This window comes from Lithobates pipiens, unplaced genomic scaffold, assembly GCF_037356315.1.
Source record: "Lithobates pipiens isolate NorthernLeopardFrog02 unplaced genomic scaffold, aLitPip1_a1.2 Scaffold_3, whole genome shotgun sequence".
Classification (NCBI taxonomy): Eukaryota; Metazoa; Chordata; class Amphibia; order Anura; family Ranidae; genus Lithobates; species Lithobates pipiens.
Genome location: NW_027507790.1, coordinates 242,019,497 through 242,038,858, shown reverse-complemented (window position 1 = coordinate 242,038,858; position 19,362 = coordinate 242,019,497). Strand labels below are relative to the sequence as shown.

Genomic DNA, 19,362 nt, shown 5'->3' with positions numbered 1-19,362 from the left:
ATCTCATAGTCCAGTCAGACTGATGCTGAGGTCCAAATTTAGACAATTGTACCCAAACCAAACTGCAGTTTAGGTATAACCTTAACTTTGAAAAACGCATAACGCATGCTCTTCAGGAGCCGGCGCTATATGTGGTCAGATGAGACCAAAATTTAACTTGTTGGCCTAAAAGCAAAATGCTATGTGTGGCAGAAAACTAACACTGCAAATCACCCTGAACACACAATCCCCACCGTGAAACATAGTGATGGCAGCATCATGTTGTGGGGATACTTTTCTTCAGCAGGGACAGGAAAGCTGGTCAGAGTTGATGGAAATATGGATGAAGCCAAATACAGGATAATCTTAGAAGAAAGCCTGTTAGAGCCTGCAAAAGACGTGAGACTGGTTTGGAGGTTCACCTTCCAGCTGGACAACGACCCTAAATATCCAGACAAAGCTACAATGGAATGGTTTAGATCAAAGCAAGTATTCATATGTTAGAATGGCCCAGTCAAATTCCAGTCCAGACCTAAATTCAATTGAGAATCTGTGGCAAGACTTGAAAATTGCTGTTCACAGATGCTCTATCTGACCAATCTGACAGAGCTTAAGCTATTTTGCAAAGAAGAAGAATGGGAAAAAATGTCACTCTCTAGATGTGCAAAGCTGGTAGAGACATCCCCAAAAAAACTTGCAGTGGTAATTGCAGCGAACGGAGGTTCTACAAAGTATTGACTGGGGGGGGGGGGGCTTAACACAAATGCCCACACACTTTTCACATACTTATTTGTAAAAAAAATTGAAAAACATTTATAATTTTCCTTCAACCTTTTACCTTGTGTTGATCTATCACATAAATCCCAATAAAATACATATACATTTTTGGTTGTAACATGACAAAATGTGGAAAATTTCAAGGATAATGAATATTTTTTCAAGGCACTGTATATAATTGTCTACTAGTAAGCAATGAATGACTAATCATCAACGTGGCCAGAAGGTTCGCCACTGATTGCCAAGGGTGGAAGCTCACTGTGAACATCACACGGAATCCAGCGGCACCTATTGCACTGTATTGGTTGAGAGGATACCCTACTCCAGCTAAGGATTAAAGTAGAAGTGTCTATTGGAAAAAAAAACTGTTTTATATATTTAATCGCTAGTTTCAAATTAAATATACAACATATGTTCTCTTTTTTATAAACTTCTTTTCTTGCCATGTACCTCTGATCAATATTGTATGTAAAAGCCATCTACATTGGAGATAAAGCCCTTTTTTACAGTGTCGGAGGTCTGGGCTTTCTCCTTAACACAAATGCCCCCCACACTTTTCACATACTTATTTGTAAAAAAAAATTAAAAACATTTATCATTTTCCTTCGACTTCACAATTATGTGCCAGTTTGTGTTGATCTATCACATAAAATCCCAATAAAATACATATACATTTTTGGTTGTAACATGACAAAATGTGGAAACACATAAAATCCCAATAAAATACATGTACATTTTTGGTTGTAACATGACAAAATGTGGAAAATTTCAAGGGGTATGAATATTTTTTCAAGGCACTGTATATAATTGTCTACTAGTAAGGAATCAATGACTAATAAACGTGGCCAGAAGGTTCGCTACTGATTGCCAAGGGTGGAAGCTCACTGTGAACATCACACAGAATCCAGCGGCACCTATTGCACTGTATTGGTTGAGAGGATACCCTACTCCAGCTAAGGATTAAAGTAGAATTGTCTATTGGAAAAAAAAACCTGTTTTATGTATTTAATCGCTAGTTTCAAATTAAATATACAACAGATGTTCTCTTTTTTTTATAAACTTCTTTTCTTGCCATGTACCTCTGATCAATATTGTATGTAAAAGCCATCTACATTGGAGATAAAGCCCTTTTTTACAGTGTCGGAGGTCTGGGCTTTCTCCGTGGTGCACCTGGAAGGGAAACTTTCTGTTTTACTAGCTCCCTCACCAGACACGTTGATACCATTAAATTACAATACAATTTTACTGAGGTGTTTATGTCTTTCAAGGAAATGTTACATGTGTTGTGGTTTCATAATATGGTTAACATCTACTCCTTCACTGCTATAAAAACATATCACTTGTATAGCTTGAAGAACAGTTTAATAAATGGGAAATACCTTAAATAGTGATGAGGCTTGGAACCTTCCAGCTCAATATATACAGGAGTAGTGAATGTTATAAAGAGCCATTCACAATTGGGCTTACTCAAGGGTCTGAGCCTTTAGTCCTAAATGATGATTCTGCAGGCTTACCACTGAAAGATTTATATTGACCCTATATTTAGCTTCAGGCAGAACTTAACTATATGGGAGCACCACAGAAAATGGGATATAAATCATTTTTATAATTCATAGAAAACCCCATAGCTCCCAACTGTCCCTGATTTGGAGGGACTGTCCCTGATTTTGGGCAATGTCCCTCTGTCCTTCATTGCTCTCATTTGTCCCTCTTTCTGATCTATATAGATGTATATAAAATGCACTTTTTATCTATCAAAAAGTGTTTTCCAGCACTAAACCTTTCATCTGATTTCTAAATTGCTGCATTTGTAAATTCCAAAAGCCAATATAAAGGAAAAATAGTGGTAAAAAAAAAGCACTTGTGGGTTTAACCAATCTTGTTTTTTTTTGTACAGTTCTCCTTTAACCACTTGAGCCCCGGACCATTTGGCTGGCAAACGACCAGAGCGTTTTTTGCGATTTGGCACTGCGTCGCTTTAACTGACAATTGTGCAGTCGTGCGACGTGGCTCCCAAACAAAATTATTTTTTTTCCCCACAAATAGAACTTTCTTTTAGTGGTATTTGATCACCCTTGAGGTTTTTATTTTTTGTGCTAACAACAACAAAAAAACCGGCAAGGGTGGCACAGTGGTGTAGTGGGTAGCACTCTTGCCTAGCAGTAAAAAGGGTCACTGGTTCAAAGCCCAACCACGACACTACCTGCCTGAAGTTTGCATGTTCCTCCTGTCCCTGCATGGGTTTCCTCCGGGTACCCCGGTTTCCTCCTACACTCCAAAGACATGCTGGTAGGTTGATTGGCTTCTGTCCAAAATTAGCCCTATTATATGAATGTGAGTTGGGGACCTTGGATTGTGGGCTCCTTGGGGGTAGGAATCCGATGTGAGTGTGTGATGTATGTGTGGAGCGCTGCATAAATTGATGGTGCTATATGGGTACCTTAAATAAATAATAGATGAGCATCTTAATGAAGCACAATGTAAAGGGATGGGGACAATTGTGGATGCACACCCACACTCACTCAGGATGGAATGGTGTCTTTATTCAACCTTACTAACTATGTAACTATGTGTCAATTTTGAAAAAAAAACTATATTTTACTTTTTGCTATAATAAATATCCCCCAAAAGTATATATAAAAAAAACATTTTTTTCCCTCAGTTTACATATTCTTCTACATATTTCTTCTTCTACATATTTTTGGTAAAAAAAAAATCACAATAAGCGTCTATTGATTTGTTTGCACAAAAGTTATAGCATCTACAAAATAGGGGATAGTTTTATGGCATTTTTATTTTAAAAAATTATTTTTTACTAGTAATGGCGGCAATCAGCGATTTTTATCATGGCTGCGACATTATGGCAGACAGATCGGACACTTTTGGTGCTATTTTGGGACCATTCACATTTATAAAGCTATCAGTGGGATTAAAAATGCATTGATTCCTGTGTAAATGTGACTGGCAGTGAAGGGGTTAACCACTAGGGGGCGCTGTAGGGGTTAAGCCTGTCCTAGGGAGTGATTCTAACTGTGGGGGGGAGGGGCTATGTGTGAAAGGACACTGATCACCACTCCCGATTACAGGGATCTGTGATCAGTGACACTGTCACTAGGCAGAACGGGAAATGCTTGTTTACATTAGCATCTCCCCAGTCTTCCTCTCCGTGAGACGATCGTGGGTATTCCCGCGGACATCAAGTCCGTGGGACCCGTGATGACACTCACCCGCAAACCGCTTCTTAAAGGGCAACGTACACGTTAATCTGCCTGTACGTGCCCTTCTGCCGACGTACAGTATATCGGCGTGAGCCGGTAGGCAAGCGGTTAAGGGGGCAGGACAAGGGGTGTGTCCTATGCCTGCATACTTTTGCTGATAGGTTTCCCTCATTCCCATTTCAAAATGTTGGGAGGTATGGCAAACCCCTCCATCCATCCATGTTTCCATGTTTTTTTTTTTTTGCTGAGAAATCACTTTGAAAAACACCCCCTAACATTTCAACCTGTGGCCATCTTGAGTAAGGGCAGATGAATCATGTAGCATTTACTTCTTGAAATGCATCTGCCCTTAACTTGGGTATGCAGGCAGGAGGGTGTGCTTAGCTGAGTAGACCCCTCCTCCAGATAAAAGAAAAACGCCCAAGACTCCTGGGATGTATGACATCATTTTGGCCTAGGTCAGAAAGAAGCTCCTGAAGAAATGTAAAAAAAACAAGTTTAAAACGAGCAAATATAATATTTAGGTTTTATTTATTTTTAACCAGCTCTGGAAGATATACCCCCCTTCATGACCAGTTTTTGCTATACGGCACTGCGTTACTTTAACTGACAATTGCGCGGTCATGCGACGCTGTACCCAAATAAAATTGATGTCATTCATTCCCACAAATAGAGCTTTCTGGTGGTATTTGTTCACCTCTGCGTTTTTTTATTTTTTGCGCTATCAAAAAAAAATACTAATGATATATATATATATATATATATATATATATATATATATATATATATATATATATATATATATATATATATATATATATATATATTGACTTTCTGCTATAAAACACATAAAAAAAAAATGTTAAAAAAATCTATATTTATTCTGCTGCATATTTTGATTAAAAAAAATCCCAATAAGGGGAAAAATGGTTATTTTGCACAAAAGTTATAGCGTCTACAAATTACGGGATATATTTAATGGATTTTCCATTTATTTTTATTTTTTTACTAGTAATGGTAGCGATCAGTGACTTATAGTGGGACTGCGATATTGCGACGGTCAAATCGGACACTAACTGACACTTTTGGGGGACCAGTGACACTATTACAGTGATCAGTGCTTAAAAAATATGTACTGTCACTGTACTAATGACACTGGCTGGGACGGGCTGAACATCAGGAGTGATCATGTTTTTAGCCAGTGTTTGTGTACTGTGGGGGAGGTGCTTTTACTAGGGGGAAGGCATGGATCCATGTTCTTGCTTTGCAGGAACACAGGATCCATGCCTTCTCTACTGACTGAATGGCAATCTGCCTTGTTTACATAGGCAAACTGTCATTCTGCCTTTGTACCATATAATCTGTGGGTGCTGGCAGACATTCGCACCCGCTACCAAGTCCAAAATCATGTATATATACTTGATCTGGTTCACAGCTGCCTCCCCGTAGCAGTAAAATAGGGCAGTCAGCAAGCAGTTCATTTATTACTGTGCTGTCAATTTACACAGCCCTTTACATATATATTGTACATTCACATCAGTCCCTGAACTCAAGAAGCTTACAATCTAAGGTCCCTAACTCTCATTCATACACATACTAGGGCCAATTTAGACAGAAGCCAATTAACCTACCAGCATGTCTTTGGAGTGTGGGAGGAAACCGGAGTACCCGGGGGGGAAACACACACTGGCACAGGGAGAACATGCAAACTCCAGGCAGGTAGTGTACAATTACTGCTGACAGGCAGCACAACCAGGCTAGGTGATGTACTCATGCTGTGATTGGACACAGCACAAGTTTGTCAGCAGATTTCAGCCAATGATTTATGGCTAAAACCTGCTGATCAGCTGTGGCCAATCACAGCACAGAGTTCTGTGTTGCCAGTGATCTGTCTGTTTCTTCTCCCAGAAAACAACTCTGAGTTCAGGGAGAAAAGTAGACAGATCTGTGAGTAAAAGCAGCACACATTATACACATTACACTTGTTAGGCATACAGTTAACCCATTCATTGCCCTTTGGTGTTAACCCCTTCCCAGCCAGTGTCATTAGTACAGTGTACAGTATTATCACTGATCACTGTATTAGTGTCACTCGAGACTTCAGTGTCAGTTTGGTAATTAGTATCCCTCCCAACCAGTGTCTGTTAGTGCCAGATTGCCCGCCACGGTATCATAGTCACACACTAAGTCGCTGATCGCCACCAGTGCTAGTATAGTGTCTGTACGGATCAATATATCGATCATGATCAGAACTATACTAGTGTTTAGACATGCAGGGTTAATTTTGTTCCGAATTGAAATAGTATCAAATTTCCGAATTACAATAGTACCGAATTTAAACGCATCCGAAATAACAAAAAAACATTCAGACGAAATTCGAATTCAAATCGGTTTTCAAAATCGAAAAATAGTTTTTAAATCAAAAATAGTTTTCGAATTCGAATAGTTTTCAAATTTCCAAAGAGAATAAAATAGAATAGAAAATAAAGGAATAGAATAGAAAATAAAATAATAAAACAGAAAAGAATATAACAGAAAATAAAATAATATGCTATAATCGTTTAAAACAGAATAAAATAGAATAGAAAATAAAAGAACAGAATAGACTAGAATATAATAGAAACAAATAGAATAGAATAAGATAAAAATAGTATAACCATCTTCTAAAATTAAAATTTCTAATGGAATAAATTTCAATTTGAATACATAAGAAAAGAATATAATACAAAAGAATAGAATAGAAAAAAAATGAATAGAATAGACTATAATAGAATAGAAAATAAAAGAATTTAAAAAAACAATAGACTAAAATAGAATAGAATAGAATAAGTATAATAATTTCCCAAAATTCAAATAGAATCAATTCGGATTTGAATATAATAGAAAAGAATAGAAAAAAACTGCATAGAATAGTATAGAAAAGAAAGAATATAACCATCCTATAAAATTCGAATTTCGAATAGAATAAATTTCAATAGAAAAGAATAGAATGGAATAGAGAACAAAATAATAGAATACAAAAGAATAGAATAAACAAATAGAAAAAGAATACAATTAAAAAAACAATAGAATACAGTAGAATAGAAACAATATAACCATTTCCCAAAATTAAAATAGAATTAATTAGAATTTGAAAAGAATAAAAATGAATAGATTAGAATAGGAAGATGGCTATATTCATTCGATTCTATTCTATTGTTTTTTTTCTATACTATTGTGTTATTTTCTATTCTATTTTACTCTATTCTTTTCTATTCTATTCAAATTCGATTTGATGTGAAATTTGGAAAATAGTTATATTATTTCTATTCTATTTTTCTTTTATTTCTTATCTTATTTTGTTTTGTTTTACTCTATTATATTCTGTTCTCTTATTTTCTGTTATATTATTTTCTATTCTATTTTTTTTTTCTATTTGATTCCTTTTTTTTTCTATTCTTTTTTATTCTCTGTGGAAATTGGAAAACTATTCAAATTCCAAAATGATTCAAATTCGAAAACTATTAAAATTCAAAAACTTTTCGAATTCGAAAACTATGCGAAATTGATTCGAAAACGTTTCGAATCTATTAGAATATGCGTAAGCAAAATGAATTTCAAAAACGAATTTAAACAGATTAAAAGAACTTAACCACTTGCCGACTGGCTCACGAAGATATACTGCGGCAGAGTGGCACCACTGTGTGAGTCACCATACCTGTGTGGCCGCTCCTTTAAAAACCATAGCAAGTGCGTGCGCAATGGTAGGAATAGCGATCTGGCTCCTCCTCTAGTCAGTCGCATCCCCTCACAGTTAGAACACACTCTAGGGAACACACTTAACCCCTTGATCGCCCCTAGTGTTAACTCCATCCCTGCCAGTAATCAGTGCATTTTTATAGCTCTGATCGCTGTACAAATGTCAATGGTCCCAAAAAAGTGTCGAAAGTGTCCGATCTGTCTGCCGCAATGTCGCAGTGCCACTAAAAATTGCAAATCGCCGCCATTACTAGTAAAAAAATAATAATAATAAAAATGCCATAAATCTATTCCCTACATTGTAGATGCTATAACTTTTGCGCAAACTAATTAATATACGCTTATTACGATTTTTTACCAAACTTATGTAGAAGAATACATAAACTGATGAAGAATTTTTTTATTCCTAGTTTTTTTTTGGGGGGGGGGGGGGATATTTATTATAGCAAAAAGTAACAAATATTGTTTTTTTTTTTTAATTGTCGGTCTTGTTTTGTTTATACCGCAAAAAAAAAAAAACGCAGAGATGAGCGAATACCACCAAAAGAAAGCTCTATTTGTGGGAGAAAAAGGAAATCAATTTTATTTGGGTACAACGTCGCATAACCGCGCAATTGTCAGTTAAAGCGGCGCAGGGCAGAATTGCACAAAATGGCCTGGCCATTAAGGGGGCAAATCCTTCCGGGGCTGAAGTGGTTAACTAAATGAATTAATGCAAATAACGAATGGAAACTAAACAAAACAAATTTTTTAGTTCTGCACATGTCTACTAGTGTCCCGCAGTTTTTTTTTTTTTTTTTTTACCAAAGACATGTTGCAGAATTCTTTTTGGTCTAAATTTATATGTAAATTAGATTTTTTTGGGATATGTTTTATAACAGAAAGTAGAAGATTTGGAGTTTTTTTTTCAAAACTTTTGGTATCTTTTTTGTTTGTATAACAAAAAAGAAAAAAAAAAACAGTTGTGCTCAAATACCACCAAAGAGAGTGCTATTTGTGTGAAAAAATTTATATAAATGTAATTTGTGTACAGTGTTGCATTACCTTACAATTGGCATTGAAAGTTAAAAACTGCTGAATAGCAAAAATGCCCTGGTCATGAAGGGGGTAAAACTTTTTGGAGGTCAAGTGGTTAAGGCAGTAGTAGAGTTTAAAAAAAAAAAAACACCTGTAAGGCAATTGCATAATGTGCTAGTAGGCATCGCTTACTAGCACATTATGAGATATTTACCTTAGAACAAACCCCTTCAGCTGTCTCATCTGAGAGGGCTGACATGTTCTCCCGGTCTTTCTTCCTGGTTTGTGGGCTCCGGGTACTGTGAGTGGCCGGGAGCCACGATGATGTCACTCCCGCACTTGCGCCCAGGTGCCTTCAGTTCCGGCACAAAGCTATGAAGGTTCTACAGGGGAGAGGAGACAGATCATGTGTTCATACTATGTATGAACACCAATCTCTCTCTCCTCCTAGGCACTTAGTCCCACCCCACTACAGTTAGAACAACCCTAGGGAACACACTTAACCCCCTGATCGCCCCTAGTGTTAACCCCTTCCCTGCCAGTGACATTTACACAGTAATCAGTGCATTTTTATAGCACTGATCGCTGCATAATTGTCAATGGTTTCAAAAATGTGTCCAAAGTGTCCGATCTGTCCTACATTAAAGTGGGATTCCACTGGCTTGATCCTTTTTTTTTTTTTGGCATACCGGCAATCCTTATTAAAATCAAATCTAACACTTACTTTTTACTTTTTTACATCCAGCAGCATGTTGTTTTCTTATTCAAAACGATTTTATAAAACCGTCTCCTGACGGTTGTCATTTTGCCTGTGGGCATGTGAAGCCCACAGGCATCCTCTTCCGGGAGAGTGCGCTGATAAAAGACCAGCATGCACCGCCCGTTCGATTAAATCTCGCGCATGCGCAGTTAGCGCTATATCGAGCGCCGTCTTCTGCTCCTGTTGCCATGACAACGGTTGTTGTCGACGGAAGTCCCGCCCCGTTGTGATGGCAATGAAGATAAACACTGAAACAAAGAGGACAGATGGGACGATCATAGACGAGAGAGCGGCGCGGGATTAAAAGGAAAGGTTAGTACAAAAATGTCTTTTACCTTGCAGTTTTCATCTAAAAAATATTGCTCTTTTAAATTTAAATTGTGCACATTTAATTATATATATAGAGAGACATCTAGGTAGTGTGTGTGTATTTTGTGGGAGATATTGCCTGCCTCTCTCTCTCTCTCATATATTATATATATATATATATATATATATATATATATATATATATATATATATATATATATATATATAATCTTGACCTTTTCTTGTCAACACAATGCTTATCTATGTTGCCTTAGCAAAGTGGCAGCCAACCATTTATCTTGCAAGCCGTGGTTGACTATATTTTTAAATGTTTTTTTAATAGGTAAAAACATCTGATTGAGATCTATATATTTTGTATAAGATATCGCAAATATATAGCGAGAGAGAGTTATGTATTGTGCATATATATTGCGAGAGATCGATTTCTATATATAGTGATATAGTATATATATTTATAGATATATATATATATATATATATATACATACATATATATCTATAAATATATATACTATATCACTATATATAGAAATCGATCACTCGCAATATATATGCACAATACATAACTCTCTCTCGCTATATATTTGCGATATCTTATACAAAATATATAGATCTCAATCAGATGTTTTTACCTATTAAAAAAACATTTAAAAATATAGTCAACCACGGCTTGCAAGATAAATGGTTGGCTGCCACTTTGCTAAGGCAACATAGATAAGCATTGTGTTGACAAGAAAAGGTCAACATTATATATATATATATATATATATATATATATATATATATATATATATATATAGAGAGAGAGAGATATGTGTGTGTGTATATATATATATATATGTTGAGAGAGATCGATTTCTATATAGTGATAATATATATAGTGATAATATCTCTCTCTGTGTATATATATATAAATATATAAAATCTAGCTCTTATTTACATTTGTGACACACACAGTCAGATTATTTATTTTTAAAATGTTTTTTGTTTTTTTTTAGCACTTCGCGCCCGCTCTATAGCCAAAAGATGGCTACAGCGCGGACGATTAGCGCCGGGAGGGCATCCCTGGACATCCTCCTGTTTAATTCCCCTCTGCGCCATGTCACAGGCGCGCATCGTGAAGTACTGTGCTGGCCGTGTCCCTTGGACACAGCCAGTCAAAGATCGCTGTAAATAGCCAATCACAGTGGATGTTTACAGCACGATCGGTGTGTCCAATGAGAGATGTGCTCATATATGTAAACATATGAGATCATCTTCCCTCGCCGGGTCTCCCTCCTCACACAGAGACAGCGTGTGAAGAGGGAGAGATGAACCGCTGAGAGATGCAGCGGTTATTTTAAAAAAAAATTATAAAAAGAAAACAAAAAAGAAAATAAAGTGGCCATCTTTCCCCACTGCCATCTGTCATCATTGCCATCTGCCCCCAGTGCCATTTGTCGTCAGTGCCACATGTAATCAGTGCCATTTGTCATAAGTGTCACGTGTCATCAATGCCACATATTAGTGCCATCTGTCATCAGTGCCACCTGTTAGTGTCACCTGCCATCTGTTAGTGTCATGTGTCATCAAAGACAGGTATCAGTGCCACATGTCATCAGTGCCACGTCTTAGTGGCATTCTGTCTTCATTTCCATGTTTTATTGCCATGTATAAGTGCCATCTGTCATTGGTGCCACATATTAGTGCCAGCTGTCATCAGTGTCACATGTCTTCAGTGCCACGTTTTAGAGGCATCTGCCATCAGTGTCACCTGTCATCAGTGCCACGTATTAGTGTCATTTGTTATCAGTCACACGTATCAGTGCCATCTGTCATCGGAGCCACGTCAGTGCCATGTGTCATTGTCCTGGTGCTCCACGGCCTTCAAAAGAGTAATAGGTAGTCACCAAGTTAGATGTGTAATTTATGCCCCTAGAACACATGAAGGTGCTCCCTGAATGTTGTGTCTCTCTGAGTGGCTAGGCTGTGTAAAAGTCCCACACGTTGTATCGTAATACTCTGTATGAGTAACAGAATTTTTTTGTGGCCTTTATTTGTGGTATACACATGCCAAGTGCGAGAAATAACCTATTACACTGAATTTTTTTTTTTAAATGTAATAACATAAAAAAAAATTATTCTTTTTTCATTTTGCTGGAGGCGATAAAATGCGCAAATCAAAATACTCACTATGCCTCTTACTCAATAATTTGTAATGTATACTTTCAATAAAGTTGTCATTTGGGGGGTATTTTTACTTTTCGTGCTTGTTCGGGTCGCAATAAATGAGATAGACCACTAGTACATCAGATGTTAGCATTTTTGAGTAATTCGCAACACAGCTTTTAGACTCCCTAACTTTCACAAAGAACAAATAATATCCAGCAGTTTGGGTTATTTGTACCAAAGAAATTTAGGTACATAGATATACATATACATATATAGATATATATATAGATCGCCAAGATAATATATTTTTCTATTCAGTTACAGATATTCTATATTTACACAATATTCTAAATCAATTGGTTGATCCTTTTATTTTAATCAACTGCCATGGTAAGTAAAATTTAAATAATTAATTTAATTCAATTTTTGTCTACAATTAGTATATAAAAAATAACTAACATGTCAATTGACAATTATTGTTTTAATACATTTTAAGGACAATCCTGCTGTGACCGAACCGTCGACCATTCAAAATACCATGCCCTTGACTCAGGATGAAAAAGTAAGTATAATTAACTGCTTTATGGCCGCCGGCTGTCAAACGACGGCCAGGCGGTGCAAGTATTGTGGCTGGAGGGCGTCATATGACGGCTTCCCCTTTAAATAGGCAGGGTGTCATGGAGACACCCCTCGCCACTGAGGGGGGTTAACAGCCATTGGGTATGGCTGTTAACCACGTGACTTCATCACTGCCGATCACAGATGGTTAGACACACACTGTGCGCGGCGCAAACGCGAGCGCGCTTTGTGTGCACGCCGCTAGCTGCGTGTTCACGGGAACACTGCTTCTCAACGACGCTAGTAAACAGCCATTGGCTGGCTGTTTGCCGACGTGATCGATACACACAGCCGATCAATAACTGTTAACAAACCGCGGTAACGCGATGTTACTGGGTTCTCCTCCTAAGACACCGATCGTGTGTGAGGAGAAGATTGCGTAAACATATTGTTACCGCATACAGTGTACAACAATCGCACTGATTGACCCCCCCCAATAGAGGACCTATAAACAACTATCATAGTACCTGTCACTCACAGTCCATCAGAGTACCCGAGTACCTGTCATCGGCACATCAGAGTACCCGAGTACCTGTCACCAGTCCATCTCAGTACCCGAGTACCATGTTACTTTCAATTTTTCTCATTAAATACTGTAAATAATAACAAGAACCCTTAAAAAGACACATTATGACTCATAGATTATACGTTGAGGTGTTTGCTTTTAAAAACATGGTCATTTTGTGGGCTATTCCATTGTACAGGTACTCCATGGCCTTCCATTGTGTAATAGATGGTTGTGAAATGAGATGTGTCATTTTGGTCATCGAACGTCTCAAGGTGCTATTCAATGTTGGTGCTCTGTTTGTGGCCAGGCTCTGCAAAAGTCTCACACATGTGGTATCGCCATACTTGTGATAAATGTATTTTGCATTGTAACTTGTTGGATGCATATGCTGTAAGTGAGAAATAATGACAATTTCTCTAAAAATTCTTAAAAAAAACATACATTTATATTATTCTTCTGTTTGCTTTGAATTGTGTGTAGAAATTTGGATCACCGTCCGCCACTGGTTCTTGCCAGTGCAGCCAATGAGTCCTGCCTCCTTGTTGAGGATAAGGGCATTCTTTCTGTATACATCTGTGAAGCCTCTTCCAAGTACATTAATGACGCTTAAAGCATCATATTTTTGGAAAAAAAAATTAATAAAAAAAAATTTTGATAAACAAAATCTAAGTATAAGCTACTTTTCTTTTCGTTGTGTACTTATAGCGCAGAATGCTGATAAAGAAAATATGGGCTCGGTATCCAGCAAGAGAAAATGATCCGGCTTTCCCCAATAACCCAACCCTGCCCTCTAGCAGTGATAGATTGTCTACATCAGAAACCCAACCGAGCGAAACCGATCGAATTGGCAATGTCACGTGGTGTTCATGTGAAAGGTGCATTAAAATGCCCACCCAAGTGGAGTCTGTCTGCTGCCGGGAAATATACGCCGTTGACGCCTGCATACCTGAGGGACATCAATGCATTACGCAGGCAGATACCTTTATTTCTCAAATAGTGCACCATGAGCACGTGAGAATTGCGTATATGGCGATTCATATGGATAATCTCCCTCTGGTAGATGCCAACAACAACAGGTGATTACTTTATGCCAATATTTCTTCTAAAGTTTATAAGTCAGAATTATAAGTACCGTATATACTCGAGTATAGGCCCACCCGAATATAAGCCGAGGCCACCAATTTTCTACCCCAAACAAATGTGAAACTTATTGACTCGTGTATAAGCCGAGGGTGAGACATGCCTGTCCATCCCTGTGTGTACGTCCATCCCTGTGTGTCCGTCAATCCCTGTGTGTCCATCCATCCCTGTGTGTGTGTCCGTCCATCCCTGTGTGTGCAGCCTTGTGTGTCCAGCCCAAATGTGTCCCGAGCCTGTGTGCTTCTGCCATGCCAGGATCAACGCTCTTCTCGTCTGACAGACGGCGTTGGCGCCTCGGAGGCCATTCCACTGTTCAAAAGCCGCGCCTCCGTCTGTGATAGGCGGAACAGTCAATTTCTCAGCAGTCTGTGTTCCGCCTATCACGGACATCCTCTCATCCTCGTCCGTAGTATGAGGATGAGCGGATGTCCGTGATAGGCGGAACACAGACTGCTGGGAAATTGAGTGTTCCACCTATCACAGACAGGGAGTTGCGGCTTTTGAATTGTAGACTGGCCGCCGTCTGTCTGCTCGACACGCTGATTGGGCAGGCAGACGGCGATGACTCGAGTATAAGCCGAGGGGGGCACTTTCAGCCTCTAAAAAAGAGGCTGAAAATCTCGGCTTATATTGGAGTATATATGGTAGTAAAGGAATAAGCTAATAATTAATATAAATTAGAAATTTGTGACTTTATTTATAAAATTTCATATTTACACTTTTTATTCTATTTATTCCAGGAGATTACGTAAAACCGCGTATCGCACTTTCATAGCATGGATTTATGGTATTTTAGGAAAGGGAAACCGAAGGGTTATACCTTCCTGTGCAGTCAATGCAGTACGACTTGTTTTTCCAGATCCCAATGGATCATATGTCGGATTTCTTTATGCCAATGATTATGATGCTTCCGAAATGGCTTTATATTAAACGAAATAATGTTTAATGTGATTTTTTTTTGAAATATTTGTGCAATTAAAATAAAAAAAAAAATTTTGAAATACAATAGGTGTGTTACTTTGTTAATGCTAAGTACTATTAATGATGTTGATTTAATGTGTAATTTTAGAAATTAGATGCATATTACTGTTCTTAATACTTGATTCGGAATCAATTATATTAAATATTTTTATTACAAACTCAAAATAAATACCAAAAATCAGTAAATACATAGATTGCAATGTGCATACACAAACCATAAAAATATATTTCTTTTAGACAGTAATTAACCAATAATTAAAAAAAACATTTAACATTCTAAAGAATAGAATCCAAAATTAGATTTAATATTTTATACAACAGGAAATCGTGTTCTGTGCTTAGCAATAGCAGCACTGGTTTCAGGCCTTTCTTCGGTTGCAATATTTTTTGGAAATTGTACATTTTTGGATTTCCATGTACTTTTTAAAGTACCTTCTGTGATTGACAGCATGTTTGCCAAAATAGTTTTGGCATGTTCGTTCGACATTTTTTCAAAAACGTTTCGAACGATCCATTTTTTACGTCCTCGGGGGAATTCCAAATTTTTACGCTCAACTTGAAAGACTTCTCCACTGTCATCAATTTTAGTTACTGTTGCCATTTTTCTACCAATATTATTGTTGTGCTGCAATGCAGCCAATCGTGTTCTAGCCTCCATAGAATCATATTTATAATGGATTCTCTTCGGTCTATATTTTAACATCATGCTATGGTATGTTTCAATGGTCCCAGTCTGGCAGAAATAAGTAAGATGCTTTAAATCCTTTTCGATTTGTGCGTCCATTATAATTGCAGATAATGAATCGAAGGCAGGTGTGTTTTTTTCAAGCCATGGAATTTTTGGAAAAAGAATACTCTGATCATCATGTAAGCACTGATGTTGTATGTCTCCATCTCGCCATGAATGTTCATTCACTACATGATGTAGCAGAGATTGCCATTGTTGTCTGAAAACATCTTCATTTCCGTCACAAGTTCTGCTACACCAGTAGAAATGCGTCAGTATGGCTCCAATCCACGGTAAAATTGGACGAAAAGCTTTTTTTTTGGAGATTTGCATCAATTTGCGCTTTAAATTTTTGACATAATGCCATATATCGAATTGATGATTTATATTTTCGTATTTAGTCGTAGTCAATAGTTTTCGAATTCCCGTGTGGCGATCAGTGCCTACAAATTGAACATCATATTCATTTTCCAATATTCTGTCAAGTGCTATGGTAAAGCCCAATTTTTCCATGGCAACTGAGGATGTGGTTTGGGAGACTTGCACCAATTCAAAATCTACAATTTTTTTAGAATAGATATCCATAAAGGTATACGTTGTATATTTTGCACAAAAACCAGGACTATCGCATTGTCCGTCACCAATGAGGAATAGTGGAGTTCCTGTCAATTCCTCCTTTACATTTATACAATTTTGATTCCAGCTGTAATCTATGGAAGGATAAATATACTGTTTTTTAGCACGGTTATAGGAAGATTTCCCAAACATAGAAATTCCACTAAGATCAAACATTTCCTTTACCTTTTGGTAACTACCACCTGACAAACAAATGGCGCCAGCAAGTACAATATTGCCTGCAGCATAATTTTTTATCTTTGGTTGGCTTTCCCAAAGTTTGATGCGGTGCTGTGCATTACATGTTGAAAACACTATCAGCATCGTACCGACTATTTTCTTTTCTATTTTTGTAATTTTCGAAAAGCAGGTCAGGTCGGGGCATCGCATTTTAAAAAGCAATGTATCTAGACTGCTTTTCGAAGACAATAAATTTCTTTTCAGTAAATCATATTAAGGGGTCATTAATTTGATCGACAGTTAGTGGCTCAATTATACTGTCATTCAAAGTGAAGTCACTTTTTTGAGGTGTATCAAATCTGACTCGTGACAACTTGGGTCGTCTTCATATGCCAGTTTTCTTTTTTTTTAATGATTGGCTTCTCTATTTCTAGATCATCAAGTGTACTTTCTATATTTATATCTTCTGATGGAAGATCACAGACTGTAGGTGAAAGTATGATCAACGGATCCACCTCACCTGTATCCGAAATCTGATCAATCGCTGAAGATCGGCGATTCTCAGACTTTGACTTAAAATCTGGTGTTGAGGCTTCAAGTGGCCTCATAAAATCATGTTCACAATAGGAATGATCTAAATGAATACAGCGTTCGTCAGCTATTTTTATGTAGCTTTCCTCCGAATCAAAAGAAGGAAAGTCAAACATGCCAGTCTGCGTACCCACATCATTTTTAGGACACTTTTTTCAGGACAGTCACATTTGCATTGTCTTTTTGAACCCGAATAAGTAGTGTTCTGCATTGTGGACATAAGCTCTTTACGAGCTAGTTTAGAAAGTCTATTTTCCCATTTTTTGGTGGTATGTTTTGAAGTTGTTGGCATTTCTTGAAAAATGGTCGGTATTGATCCCGTTTTCAATTTTCTTCTATTTCCTTCCATTTCAAAGCAATCTTCTGAGAAATGTTGGGAACATATACGGAAAGAATCTCCCTTTTTGTCTTCCATTATGAGTGTTGTGAATCGCTCAATCATGTAATGCTCCATTCCTGCCTTTTCTAACCAAATTTTTATTTGATCGCAATCCTTGGGGAATCGAAACAATGTAGTATTATCAGAAGTAACTTGTTTGCCACTGACGTGGCTGCAATGCTGTACAAAGCAGCTCGGCATATCTATGAATAGAAAACTTTCATTAAATACATTGTATTGATTTCATCACAATGTTTTGTGGATGGCTATAGTAGGAGTTAAAAAAAAAAAAAAGAAGAAGAGAAGAAGAAGAAGAAGAAGAGATCGCAAGATATATATATATATATATATATATATATATACATACATATATACATATACACATATACACACACATATACACACCCACACAGACACACACACACACATAAACAACAAATATAAAAAAAATTAGAAAATAAAATTTTGGTATTACCTTCCAATGTCTATTTTAGAATAAATATAAAATAAATTAGTAAGATTTAATATATCCATGACAAATTACAATTATTATTAAAAATAAAATGTATTAATCGATGATTGTGTTTTCATTATGTTAAAACTAAAAATTCAATTTATAATAATATTGATGTATAATTTTGAAGTGTGAAATTAAATATAGCATTTAGAATATTAATTTATGTGTAATGTTATAAAATAAGAACAAAAAATATAAAAATCAAAATAATAAAACCAATAAAAGTGTTTATAAATTAAAAATTTATTGTAATTATAAAAATATTACAAAACATATAAAAGTACAAACAAAGACAAAATCCGATCACTTATAAGAAAATGTCAATAAACAATATTGATACAAATTTGAATCTATAACACTTCAAATAACTTAATTACACAATTTAAGAGAGAGAGAGGGAGAGAGAGAGAGAGAGAGAGAGAGAGAGAGAAAGAGAGAGAGAGAGAGAGAAATAGAGAGAGAGAGAGAAAGAGAGAGAGAGAGAAAGAGGAGAGAGAGAGAGAGAGAGAGAGAGAGAGAGAGAGAAAGAGAGAGAGAGAGAGAGAAAGAGAGAGAGAGAGAGAGAAAGAGAGAGAGAGAGAAAGAGAGAGAGAGAGAAAGAAAGAGAGAGAGAGAGAAGAAGAGAGAGAGAGAGAAAGAGAGAGAGAAAGAAAGAGAGAGAGAGAGAAAGAGAGAGAAAGAGAAAGAGAGAGAGAGAGAAAGATAGAGAGAAAGAGAGAAAAAGAGAGACCAAGCCAGACAGACAGAGAGCAAGCGCAAGCCAGAGAGAGAGAGAAGGTAGATCAGGCACACGAGAGAGAGAGAGCGAGCGAGAGAGCGCGAGCCAGAGAGCGAGAAGTAAGGTAAATGAAGAGAGAGAGAGAGAGAGAGAGAGAGAGAGAGAGAGAGAGAGAGAGAGAGAGAGAGAGCGCAAGACAGACCAAGCCAGACAGACCGAGCCAGACAGAGAGCGAGCGAGAGAGCGCAAGCCAGAGAGAGAGAAGAAAGGAAGATCAGGCGCACGAGAGAGAGAGCGAGCAAGACAGACCAAGCTAGACAGACAGAGAGCGCGAGAGAGAGCGCGCGAGCCATACAGCAAGAGCGAGAGAGAAACAGAGATAGAGAGAAGTAAGGTAGATGAGGCGCACAAGAGAGAG

General features: G+C 37.2%; 1 protein-coding gene across 1 annotated transcript; it reads left to right on the top strand.

The window, feature by feature from the left end:
- The first annotated feature begins 12,238 nt into the window (after nucleotides 1-12,238).
- Nucleotides 12,239-15,216, top strand: LOC143941054 (P2X purinoceptor 7-like). Its single transcript, XM_077462964.1, has 4 exons — nucleotides 12,239-12,360; nucleotides 12,467-12,532; nucleotides 13,802-14,172; nucleotides 14,977-15,216. Exons 1-4 carry the CDS (start codon nucleotides 12,358-12,360, stop codon nucleotides 15,164-15,166), a joined length of 630 nt encoding a protein of 209 aa, XP_077319090.1. The 5' UTR covers nucleotides 12,239-12,357; the 3' UTR covers nucleotides 15,167-15,216.
- The last annotated feature ends 4,146 nt before the right edge of the window (nucleotides 15,217-19,362 follow it).

Bases quoted from the DNA above. Each gene is read 5' to 3' on its own strand.
- LOC143941054 (XM_077462964.1), top strand. The intron at 12,533-13,801 runs GTAAGTATAATT...GTGTACTTATAG, and splicing joins CCTTGACTCAGGATGAAAAA to CGCAGAATGCTGATAAAGAA. The intron at 14,173-14,976 runs GTGATTACTTTA...TATTTATTCCAG, and splicing joins GTAGATGCCAACAACAACAG to GAGATTACGTAAAACCGCGT.